The sequence below is a fragment of the Prunus mume genome, linkage group LG7 (assembly GCF_029339155.1).
Source record: "Prunus mume cultivar Tortuosa linkage group LG7, ASM2933915v1, whole genome shotgun sequence".
Lineage (NCBI taxonomy): Eukaryota > Viridiplantae > Streptophyta > Magnoliopsida > Rosales > Rosaceae > Prunus > Prunus mume.
Window position 1 is genome coordinate 8,463,931 of NC_142704.1, and position 13,429 is coordinate 8,477,359.

General features: G+C 39.4%; 1 protein-coding gene across 1 annotated transcript; it reads right to left on the minus strand.

The window, feature by feature from the left end:
• Window positions 1-458: 458 nt before the first annotated feature.
• LOC103338465 (formin-like protein 20) lies at window positions 459-10,814 on the minus strand. The gene is given in 18 exon segments (XM_008241670.3): window positions 459-1,596; window positions 1,860-1,926; window positions 2,015-2,083; window positions 2,207-2,323; window positions 2,401-2,472; window positions 3,132-3,226; window positions 3,950-3,965; window positions 3,967-4,032; window positions 4,115-4,165; window positions 4,261-4,341; window positions 4,646-4,687; window positions 4,847-4,945; window positions 5,135-5,206; window positions 5,817-5,946; window positions 6,096-8,449; window positions 8,527-8,748; window positions 8,829-9,532; window positions 10,323-10,814. Coding segments are annotated over 18 exon segments (4,482 nt in total). The 5' UTR covers window positions 10,396-10,814; the 3' UTR covers window positions 459-1,444.
• Window positions 10,815-13,429: the final 2,615 nt, after the last annotated feature.

Consider the following 13,429-nt stretch of genomic DNA (forward strand, 5'->3'; position numbering starts at 1 on the left):
GTGACAACGGAGGAGACAATTTTATGAATGAGATGTTGCTATGTCCTGTGGAGAAGATGACGGTGTTTCACAATTCAGTATTTCCTTTTTGGTGATTTTATATTAGGATAAATTAGTAATTTAATAAATAATTTTATGAATGAGACGTTGCTATGTCCGGTGGAGAAGATGACGGTGTTTCACAATTCAATATTTCCTTTTTGGTGATTTTATATTAGGATAAATTAGTAATTTAATAAATAGTTTAATAATAGGTGTACTCAGTTAACTTTAGGATTCGTTTAGCAGCACTCTATACAAATTCAATTGATCATTTGTCATTGTTATTGTTATTTATTTTTACTCCTTTTTTTTTAACCTTTCTTCTGAATCTTTTAATTTCAAGGTCAATAATAAAGAAAATAATTATATGCATCTTCATTCGTTTTCCTTTTTCTTTTGGTGAAACGAGTCGCATCTTCGTTCTTCAATCATAATTCAACCATAAGAACGAAACAAGCAGTTTCTAAATCAGCCTATAGTTACTTTACAATTACCACTAAAATAAAAAAAATAAAAAATCCCCGTCTTCTACTCTCTTTCTTAGCCTCTTTACCTATACAACATCTATCATGACGGGGTCCTATCCAAAATTTTGATGTAACGAGGAAAAAGCCAAGAGGAACTAAATGCTATGTTACAGGAAAATGAATTGAATTCTAAACTAAGGAGAGGATTAGTGTGATTTGTACACGATTTCATGGTACAGCAGGAGTGTGCTTTACAATCCCAAAGGCATCTTCCTTGGTGCTGTACAGTTTATGCCAAACGAATGGTGAAAGCCTGAACCAGATTTCCTAGGCTGAATCAAGACTGAACTTGCTCTCTCAGAAGGATGCCAGAGGGGCCAGATCCGACATCATGATGGCTTTTGAACCCAGATTGCCTAGGGAATCTTTGCTTCTCAATTAATGTTATAGAACTGTCGAGTGAAAGCCAAGGTCCGGTCCCTTTGTACGATATCCAACATGATTGATCAGTTGACCATGATCATCTTATTGAAGATCTTGTCAAGCATGCATAAGTTAAGCTTCATGCATTCAGTTCAAATGCTGCAGGACTCAACTAGTTGCCCCTTCCCCTCATCCAAACAAAACCTTGAAGGGCTTTCCTTTGCACAAGTACTGAGAAAAGGATTCAGACCAGGGTCCTAAAAACAATATGCTCCTTGCCACTAGTTAGAAACATTGCAACCGAACACTCTTATGTATGGCAGGAGAGCTCAATTTCCCCATGCAGTGGTAGCATGACTATAATCTTCACTATTGTGTTACTTTTTGTGTGAGGTTAATGCCCTTGGCCTTTCCATTTCAGCTTCCTTATCGGCTTTCTTTTTCTCCAATTCAGCCTGTTTGCAATTCCCTTTGTGTGCTTTCCAAAACAACTTAACAACTATAATTTTCACCTATTTTGTTGCCTTTTTTGTGAGATTAATGCCCTTGGCTTTTTCCATTTCAGCTTCCTTCTCTGCTTTCTTCTTCTCCATTTCAGCCTGTTTGCAATTCTCTTCGTGTGCTTTCCGAAACAACTTAACAAAATTTGAGAGAATTGCAGTAACTGCATTCATCAAAACAGGGTTCAATATGATTGCAGTCAGCTTCAGAATTACTACATGAAAAGAGTAAATAAGCCTATGTAAAGTAATAAAACCCCCCTCCCCTCCCCCACCGAAAATAAAAGACCTGTATAATGGACCCACTCAAAACATATAATCTTGGGGAATGCAAGAATGTACTACAATGTTTATACCATTGTAGGCAGCATCTGGGGCTCTTGCTAATTTCAGTCTCTAAAGAATCAATATCACATCCACAACTAACCTTGCTCAAATGGACAACGGACAGGATCCTCACCAAAATATAATGCAAGTGCATCTGCATTTCTACCCTGTCCGTCAAAATCAAATGATAAAGTTATGATCATAAAATACAAAATAACACTGATGAAAGGAGACGATTCACAATTCGCATATTACCACCACAGAATATAGGTTTGTCACAGATGCCACTTCGGTCTCAGCAACAGTAGTGAACTCTTTCAATGTCTAGAAATTTCAACAATGAAAACAAGAACAAAAAAATTGTAAGGGCACCGATAAAGAAACCAGACAAAGAAAATAAAGGCATTCACTAAGCCTTAAAAGCATTAAAAAAGAAAGACTACATACCTTACGGAAAACCTCTGACACAGGGCCATCATTTTCTGATGCCCCCAGCTCCTGCTTGACCTTTTCTAACCCCTTGATTATAGCTTGCATTTCTTCTGCTAAAGACTTCAATTGTATCTGCATGGAAGCGAGATCTGTCACATACAAATCTAACTACAATGCTTAGAATTAACATCAATGAAACAGATGGGCACCTTTGTTGCAGGTTCAAGGCTGACAAGGTCCCGGTGAAAATCAAGAAGTCCTGGTGATTTAGAAGCAAGGGTCTAAGACACAAGAAAGCCAAAGCTGAGATTCAAATTATAACAGTATTTTCATTTATACAAAACACAGATAATATGTCCATCTGAAAGAGAACTTGTAAGCATAAACATATGGCAAGGAAGACATAAATTTTGCAAGCAATCATCTCTTATTCATCTGTTCTCAATCAGTTTAACACTAAGCAAAGCATATAGTTTTCCTGCTTCCAATCATACTATTATCTCAAGGAGAAACTAAAACATCTTTCCTTATGGTTTTTTGGACAAGACCATTGGTGGGAATCAACTGGCATCACTTAAATCATCTAGCCACACAGCATAATTCAATTTTTATTTTTTTCTTTTGAAAAGGAACTGATATTGTATTAAAAAACACAAAAGAAGCTACAATGATACTGGACTAGATGCCCACCTCAACAATACAAGAAAGCAATTTGATTGACAACTCAACTATACAACACCACACAGAGCATAAATGTCAACCTGGCATATCATATTTAAAGAGTACCTAGGATTTTATCCAGAATAACATACATCCAGTCCCTCTGAGTTTACGACATGAATTTTCTTTCTTATATTACTAGCTCACCAAGAATAGAATATACCACTGACCCACAAAACATAAGTTTCATTGCATAACCAAAAAAATTTAAGAAACATACCTTACAAAGATAATGCATGAGTGTCATCTTACTATTACTGGAACGTGTATCATAGAGCTTCGGTAGACTGTCCAATTTGAACCCAACAGCAGAACCTGCATAAAACATTAGACAATTCATTTTATTTCACCAAGGCTACTTCGGGAAATATTTTTGCATTTTGTAATATAAAAAATAAGTATGCAAGAAAAATCAGAAAAATAACATCAAACTAAGCCAAGTGCAAAGAGATGGTTTCAAATATAATGGATGCTATTGCTGGTCTTGGTTGTCAAGGATAAATTCCTAAGCCCATCTAAAAATTCCATGATCAAGTCCTTGGTATCAGCTTAAAAAATTGTACACAGTTCCAGCATGTGAAGCACATGCCTCAGAATAAAGTTGGGCATAGACCATAGACTGTATAAGCCTAATTGAATTATTTACTGGCCAGTGCATAGAAGAAAGTGATGCAAAGATTAATCAATCTTTCTCTCCGAACCCAGCAGTGCTCTGAACTTTCAAACAGAAGCACAATGCATAGAAGAAAGGGATGCAAAGATTAATCAAATCTCTCTCTTCGAACCCAACAGTGCTCTGAATTTTCAAACAGCAGCACAATGTTCCCCAAGGTATTGCACATGGTTAAATCAAATGGCACACAAGCTTCTAAAAGCTATTCAGAGACCTGAGGCAGTGCTACTTCCCAGTCTACAACATTGACCGTGCTACTCATGGAGATGTAAAATAGCCTAAGTATCTACTTTAGGAAACATATAAAAGAACCTTCCTACTATGCCTTAAGTGAAGAAACATAAAAAACTTCCGCTACAACTTACCCCTTGCAGTTCCATTGGTTCAGTGTGTTCCCAAGAAAAAGAATACTCTTCATAATTTCCTTCAACTTGCCAGAGTTCCGAACCTAAGTGAGCAGTAATCGATTACCAAGTTAAAACTGGTGTCTATAAACTGCAGGAAGCAATTCATTCTTAGTAGTGACATACCTCCTCGCATGCAGAGTTTACTGTGTTTAAACTTTTTTTGAATTCCGAAACCTGTAAAAGAGCTAAATAATCAGGCAATAATGCAAAGAAGACATTATTTAGGTCATATTTACTGACATCAGGAAAAAAAACAGATACTACCAAACCTGAGAGCCGAACTGAATCTTGAAAGAAAATACTCTCAACTTTGACTCCACCCGAGGCACTTTCATCAACTCCAAAAAGTACTGAAACATAACAAATGTACATAGACTTTATATATCTGACAATTACTTATAGCTGTAAAAATATTCAAGAGAAATTAAAATCAAATATGCACATAACGTCATCTGTCTCTCCAACATTATAACATCAAGGAGGACAAGATCATTGGGACATTAGAAGAGTTGAATCACCCAATCAAAGCTTTTGTATATGACACAGGAAGGGCCAGAGGTAATAACTCAATCATAGTAAAAGATCTACCCAGGGAAATACTTGAAGAAAATAATATGGCCTGGTCAAGAATGAAATGTTGTGAATTTGGCATACCTGTTCACACTTCCCCAGCGTCTCCTTGTCACCAGTGTAATTCTAAACAACAGAAATCACAACCAAGCAAATATATAATTAATGAGAAGATGGCGATACTTAAAAGCAAATACAAAAGCAAAAATCTCTTAAATGTGTACAAGGACTAAAGAATAACCAACAAATAGTAAAAACAAATTCTAAATAAAATAGAAGCTACACCTTGAGAAGTTCCATCTCCTCTTTAGTAGGACAAAATTTGATTAAATTTTCCACCTGATCAACATCTAATACTGACTCATCCATTGCTAAAACTGCAGCCTGAAAATATGCATAACAATACATCATTAGCTAAATAAGAAAAATGTTCAATTATTACATCAGCATTCCAAATTTGGAAATTAAAAGCCAATAAAGAAGATTCATCAGATATGCAAATTATCTATATTCACAGCATGGAAAATTAAATTCAAGGAAAAAAGAAGAAGAAATTCAACTGTGTCAGCTTACCATCATATCAGAGAGCGGCATCTTAACTTTTGTAAGCATAATTTCAGTGTTGTTTGCCCTTCTCAGGTCAATCTAAAATGTGGTACACAGCAAATCATAGTAAGAAAGCAGAGAAGTAATAGCATCTAGCATTATATTGCAAAATGAAAAAAGAAACTTCATCAAAATAAATCTTTGCTTTAACAAATATAGGTAACAAGCGGCATCGTTGCACACTCAACTAATCAATATTAAGTGCATCTATACGAAAAAAACTCCAGGGGCGTGGAGGGATGGATGACAAATAGTTACATTCTAACAGAACATATATATAGGTATTGAAAATATATGAAAAGTCATGTTACAGTTTCCTGCCCACACTATTTCAATGAATTTTTTGTCTGAAACATTAAAAGGAAGGCGGCCACAATGGATAGCCAGGAGAAACTTTATATTAGCACATACAAAATACTTCTCCATGTATTCATCCTTGAAAAATTGCAAGTTACATTTTCTTTTGTTATAGGAAAAAAACTTTGTACACTTTATTATTCAAATTAAGGCAGGCAATAAAGTCTGGTAAAGAAGAATCGAATCTCATAACAACCACAAAAAGGAACAATCAAAAGAATCACCTTTCACTAGTATAACTTTTAGAAGATGCGATGATTTTACAGCATAATAACCAATTATATAAAATTACCAGGTGGACTTTTTCAGTTTTGGAACCAGTAGACTTGCGGCGCCCACCAGATTTACCTCCTGAATCAGCAGGTTTTGGAACTGTAGCAGAGAAAAGGCTCTCTATCTCTGACACGTCAAATTCTGGCGCACTAGAGTAAAAAGCAGCACATTAGTGATCAGGAATGAATGTGTGAGTGTTGAACAAGTATGATCCTTCAAAGCAACAACATAATTTTTTTTTTTTTAATAGAAAACATCCTACTAATGCAATGATAAGTAGAAAAATAAAATGGATTACGTTTGAGTCTCTCCATGTCTTTGCAGTTCTTCCCACAGGCTTCCTTGCAATGCCCTTGTCACCTTGCTCCAATGTAGTGGTTTCAAGGAGGACCTTCGAGGCGCTGTGGCAGCAGCCCCAATCCCACGTCCGCGCCCTCTCCCAGGAGGCCCAAGACCACGACCTCCTGGAGGTGGTGGAGCACCACCTGGAGGACCAGGTGGAGCAGGAGGCCCAGGACCATGACCTCCTGGAGGTGGTGGCGGAGGTGGTGCTCCAGGCAGTGGAGGAGGGCGACCTCCACCAGGAGGTGGAGGAGGAGGAGGTGCACCATGCCCTGAAGGTGGTGGAGGTGGTCCCCCATGCATTGGAGGGGGCGGTGGAGGTGGGGCTCCACGCATTGGAGGGGGTGGTGGAGGTGGGGCTCCATGCATTGGAGGTGGTGGTGGTGGTGGAGGTGCTCCATGTACTGAAAATGGTGGTGGGGGTGGTGGAGGTGGAGTTCCACGTAAAGGAGGTGGCGGTGGAGGGGGTGGAGCTCCTTGCATTGGAGGTGGTGGTGGAGGTGGTGGAGCTCCTTGCATTGGAGGTGGTGGTGATGGTGGTGGTGGAGCTCCATACAAAGGAGGTGGGGGCGGCGGAGGTGGAGTAGATGATACTCTAGCCATAGGAGGCGGCGGTGGAGGAGGAGGTGGAGTAACACGAGCATGTGGTGGTGGCGGTGGTGGTGGTGGTGGAGGTGGGGTAGGTACTTCAACTCCAAGAGGTTTCAATGCACTTACAACATAAGGAGGTGGAGGGGGAGGGGGAGGCGGTGAATTTTGAGAAGTTGCCACCATAACACGGGCAGCTGAAGAGTACCCAACCTTCCAAAGAGATGAAGAAGGCTGTGAAGGCAATATGGTGCCACTATTCTGCCCACCAGATTGCAAGGGAGGGGGAGGTGGAGGTGGAGGTGCAGGGGGAAAAGCTATACCAGTATTCTGCCTGCTAGATGACGGAGCAGAAAAAGGTGGAGGGGGAGGTGATAGAAAAGAGGACGAGGGTGAAAGGGCCTTCAAGGAGACGAAATTTGTACTTAGAAGAGGTGGCGGTGGAGGTGGTGGTGGAGGAGGAGGAGGAGGTGGAGGAGTTGCTATTGCAGCCACCTGTGACAACGAGGTAGCTGGCGACAAAGACTTAGGAGGGTGAGTGTACAATGAAGAGATGTGAGACATAGGTGGAGGAGGTGGAGGCGGCGGAGGCGGAGGTGGAGGTGGAGGGGCCACTACTTGTTGTAGGCCAACATGTGCTGTTGAAATAGAGGAAGACTCTGTCTCTTGAATTGGTGGTAGTGTTGATGGCAAGCAGGATGTAAGTGTCTCCATACGTGTCTCCGTAAGTGTCTCTGGTGCAGACTTTGAAGGCTTCAAAGCATCCACCTTACCATGTTTAGGTTCATTTTCCACATCCTTCGAAACTACAGTCCCAGAAGCAGTATTAACAAAAGAAGCCTTCAATTTAGCATTTGCACTTGTATCTTTTGAAGAAGCAGTACTTGCAAAAGCAGCTGGTGCACTATTATATCTTGATGGTGGATATGAAACATGCATTGAATTAGTATAAGAGCCTTTGTTAGGGGGAATCCACCTAGATACTGCGTTTGGTTTAGCTACTTTTGCCGAAGGACCCTGAGTTTCTAGTTGTTTAGTCTTCTGTTTTGCTACAGTGGCTTCTGCAGCTACTTTTGTGTTCAATGAAGGCTGTTTCCTAGAAGCAGGTGGCTGCAATTTCTCAGATTTTTGTCTAGAGACCTCAGCACTCACTTTTTGTTGTGAAATCTTGGTCTCAAACCTCTTCTGTATAGCCGAGTCTTCTTCATTAATTATATCTTCCATCTCTTCCAATTTCCGACACACCTCTTCTACCACTTCCTTAGTTCCAGTTTGATTCTGCACATCAGCAGCAATCAGGATGGAATTTGACTTCATATCTCCATCATCCACAGCAATGTCTTTCACTGCATCAAGATTTGAATCCACCTCATCCAGCTTGTACTTCACGTCGTCAACAGCAATGTCCTTCACCGCATCAATATTAGAATCCACCTTTCTGTCCTTTTTGTGTTTCCCATCATCTGACGTACAGTCTAGGAATGCATGAGGATCTAAATCCTCCTTCCAGACTTCTTTCCGATCTATATCTTTGAGAGTATTGTTGTGAGTCATGGACGTGTGGAAGTCCACCTTCACTTCCTGTGCATCCATTACATTGCTAAAGATCTCTTCCACCTCAAAAAATTCTTCAGGTGAAGCACTCCCTGTCTCATTTCCATCTTCACTTGCCACAACTGTGGTGAGATTAGGCACAACAGCATCAGCGTCCAGAAAAAGTACCTGATGCAGATTTCAGTATGCATTCAACTCCTAAAGTTTCAGAAAAGGACATCAACATAAAAAAAACAATAACATACCTCTGCTCTAAAGTCCTTTGAGAACTGATCCTTGGCATCCCAAAGAATATCAATATCATCGCGGCCAAGCATCAATATATTTGACCGTACAAATGTTGTGTGGAACATAACCCTGAGCATCATCTCCTCACGAACGAGATCTTCATCCAGGTGGATGCATTCAAGAACCACATCCCCTCGAACACGGCAACGAATATCAATTTTTACCAGCACACACTCTGCCTGCGATTAGGATTCATAAGAACGCTTAAAAATATATATATATATATTCACCAGTTTTTGTTGCATGAAGTAGACCTTACCTGTACATAGAGGTGGGTATTCTTTTCATTCTTTAAAGTTGAAAAGAGAAGCTTAGAAGTTCTGTTAGCCGGTGTGGAAGGGTCTTGACCATAAACACGTATGAAAGGCCTGCAACCTTTTCCATCATCAAAAAGTGGAAGGTTTCTAAGTATCAGACAATCCAAAAGTAAAGGTGTATCTGATGGAGGCCAGTCAGATCCCAAATTTCTTCGTGAAATGTATTGAAGATATCTCAGCTGCGAAGGCTGTGGGTTTAAAGGAGACAAAAGATGGAGAAGTTCCCTAGGAGCTTGCTTGTAAACCATTTCAAGAGTCTTCTGCTCCCCATTGTATTGCTTACGGTATAGGAGAAGACCTGCAAGCATAAATGCAAGGACAGGCCATCCTCCTCTTTCACAGTGCATCAACAGCACATTCTGTTGCCCCTCCAATGACAACCAACTTTCACTTGATCGAAGGAAGTGATGAATCATCTCTAGTGGCAACAGTGGGCAACCCTCATATTGCCGAGGGTAATCCATAACTGTCATGTCATACTGAGACAGCACATCTGAAATTTGGCTCCGCCTCTCCCCTTCTCTAAAGTTAAACACCATGAAAGAAGCATCTGGAAAGTAGTCTTGTAATTGTGCTACAATGCCACCCAAGTATACTTTGTACTCATCTTCTTCCAAGACATCGGTGGAGAAGCAGCAATCAAAAACTGCATATAAAGAGGAAAAGGAAGTAACAATCAATCCCATTAACACTAATGCATCACAATTTTCAACTAAGAGAATTGCTAAAGAAATAAAATCCACATAAGAGCATCGAAACAGAAAAGAGTATAAAAAATGCATAAACTTCCACCATCCATAAGGCAATGATATACAATTTATCCAAACAAATTTATCAGTTTTTAAAGAAAAACCACGTTGAAGAAATTACAGAGAGAAGAATATCTTAATTTCTCAAAAGACGGTAATGTCACATGACGAAACCTTTCTACATTTCTCACAACCCACAAAAGGTTTAGACCAAGAAGGAGAACTAAAATCTTTCTTTCTCAATTGAGCTCCATTTCAACACCAGGCACATGATCACGAGCGCAATAAAGCCAATATGAAAAGAATACAGTTTCAGAGTGACTCACTAACAGAAGCAGTGAAATTCAATCTCCTCAACTTTTCTTGTAACTCTACAGCTCTGCCTCAGCTGGTTTTACCATATCAAAATATCAATGGTACAATTCAAGCAAAGCAGGGAACTACTTCCCATAATTTGTTCAATACTTACACAAAAACAACATGTGCGCACAAATAATGAGGATAATTCTACAACAAAATGTGCACCGAGCATAATGCATTACAGCAAGAACCCCAAAAACCAAAAAACTCTCAATTTGACGCAAATTCAATCGCATTGCCCCGAAACCACACGAAACTTCAACAATTGAGCACACACAAAAACCAAAATTTCGCAAAATTGTCAATGAGAGACGAAAGGTGACGTACCATACACCCGTTCGGAGATCTCGAGAAGCCGATCCGGCGGCTTCCGATAAAATAATCGTCTGAACAGCGCCATCTGATGGCGCTGTTTCTCCCCCGATCGGATCCAAAACGGTAATTCACTGAAGCTCCGATTGGATCACAATTTCGAACCCAAGAAATAGGTTTAGCCAGATCTCGTCCTTATCCGGTTCTACGACGACCCAAACCCGACCCGAACGAACCAACCTTTCCGGCGTTTCGCGAAATGCAAAAGAATTTGCCAATTGAGGAAAATGGGAAGATAGAACAAAACGGGGGAATTGAATTTCCAAGAAGAAGTGAGAGTGGAGGGGTTTTGGGAAGAGAGAGCAAATACGAGAGAGGGAATTAGAAATCCGTAGGAATTTAGAGAGAGAGAGAGAGAGAGAAGCGTAGTGGACTGAAAAGGAGAAAATTATCAGACCCGTCTCCTTGTCCTTGGCACCTGTGTGTGTCTGCAACTCTCGCTTTCATTTCTTTTTTTTTTTGTTTTTGCTGTTGTTTGGGTTCGGGTAGCTCGAAGATGGGTCGGGCACCGAACCTACGTGGCAAATACGAAACTGGAAAATTAATTAATTAATTGATTAGTTACAAAGTTAAACAAAGATTAAAGACAACTGTTACTGTCTGAAAAAGATTACGTTTCTTTCTTGGGTCTTGGTAAAAATGGAACAGTGAAAACTGTTAAGTTATAAATACGTAAATTAATTTGTTCTCTTTTTAGGCTGCTGTTTGTGTCTGAAATATTATCATTTTGTCCTAATTTGTTTCCCAAGTTTATTTCTTCTTCTTTCCGTGAAAGTTAGGAAAGAAAAGGAAAATTTTATCACACACACAATCATAGAGGTTCAAACTTGAGACTTGATCTACATATCAATGTGTATAAAAGTTCAATCGAGACTCTACTATATGAATGTGTCATAATAAGTTCGAATGTGAGATCATGAATTCACATACGATATACAAATTTATGATTAATTAATAAGTGAAAGATTCTTTTTTCTTCATTATTATTCGTATATTTTTGTCAGATTTACAGTGCAAGGTTTTCCAAAGATTAAAATCCCAATGTTTTCAGCTTTCTGAGGAGGCGTGGGGTGCGATCGAAACAACGTCATGTCGTAGTGTAGCAATTCCCAATCCCCATACCTAAGTATTGTTGTGTGCGCAATGCGCTACTCTCTGCTCTCTCTCTCTCTGGGTGCCATATGCTTTTGACACGTCACACGATCTGACGGCACTTGTTTCATCAAAACGTTTCTTTCGTTTCTTCTAATCTTCTTCATCAAATTGTACGTTTCCCGAAACGCCTTTTGCTCTTTCTCGACAATACGACAGCTTTGAAGTGCCAAGCGCTGTCGTCTAGCAACTGGAACCACGTGATTGATCTCACGTGTGTACGTCTGGTGAAAGTCAAACATTTGGACAAGCTTAGCTTAGCTGTGTTGTGGACCACCAACTGGCATCGGTATAAACCAATCACGAATCGGATAAATATGCTTCACATCAGGTGGTGCAGACCAGACCACCTACTGTTGCGGTCTGGAAAGTACTGAATAATTACCCTCAGAGGATTGGTCCCTCCAAGTTTGGGCCGTTTCTTTTTGTCTTTTGGTCAAACTCTGGGCCGTCTGTTGGCTTGGTGTGAAAGGCCACCCCTTGGGTTTTTCTTAAGGCACCAATCAGCGCCGTCCATTTACATACTTTCATCCAGTCCAAGTAATGGACGGTGACAGTTAATTGTTAATTGTGCTGGGCAAGCAATCTCTCTTTATTATCACATAATCAGTTAAAATTATTGATTAGTTTGGTAGTCACTGTCAATTTTAGCTTCGTTGTTGTCACTAATGACAATTTGTCACTAATGATTTGTTGGTCCAATACAGATAGAATACTAATAAAATTCAAGTTTGTGTACAGATGACAACAACAATAGAGAATGATTAAATTTAGGAGAAGAATGATATTTTCGTTTGTTCCTCCATGCGCAGTGATTAAGGTTTAATTATATACATGTAATGGTTGATTAGTGACCCAAATTTGAGCATAGAGCTGCTTTTATTTAACACATTATTATTTACATTTAAATAAAATACATTATTCTCGTATACATGTTTTTTCTACTTTTATATTAAATGTAATTAAAGTTTACGTAAGTTAGACTTGTCAACCAATACAATATTTGTGTATGTTATAGTAATTTAGAATATCATTTCTTGAATGTATTATTATACAAAATTTTCTAATTTTGTAGACATGAGTTTAGCCAAGTTGTCCGAGAATAATTTACTTGATGTTTCCATGTTACGTGCATCACACGTTTTTTGTACTAGCTTATTAGGGGATAAGAAAGGCAGCCAACATACAAGCAAAATCCTCAGAGAATCAAAGGCACTAGATTGGTTTAATTAACAATACAATACCATTGAGTATTTTAAGTTGTTATTTTGTTGATCCTTATAAAATTCCATGTAAATTGTAATCGAAGGAACACTGTCATTGCAGAAATCAGAGGCACATGTTGAGTCAGAGCTAGGCCCACAGGGTCAAGGAGATCCAAACCCACGTGCCTTGCATGCAATGCAAAGGAAGTGATTAAGCAAAAAGTCAACAGCATGAACGGTGAGATTGCAATCATCATCTCAAGAGGGGTCCATGAAATGATTGCAGCCACTCCATGCATGCCATGTGCAGCCCAGCATAATTTGAGAGAATATTATCAATTGGGGAAGAAGATTGTGAAAGCGAGATCTCATCTTCCAAATGTGAAGTTTTATGAAAAACAGAACCTTCACCCAGCTACACCATCATGTGTCTGTTAGGGTAATCATGGTAACAGTAAATACCAATTGCTTCCTTAACTCTGTTTTAACTTTTAATCAACATGGAGGGCCCACACTAAGAAAATGGTCTTTTACTTTAATCTCTAAAGGAAAAGCTCTGTTTGCTGGTGCATAATTTCAGGTTAAATAATTAATTTTAGTGCACTGTATAATTCTTTTGTATGTGGCAACGGCAGTGACACATTGGTCCATTGGTTCCTTTTCATGTACCCCTTTACATTGTGATGATGGAGGCTGGAGCCCTCC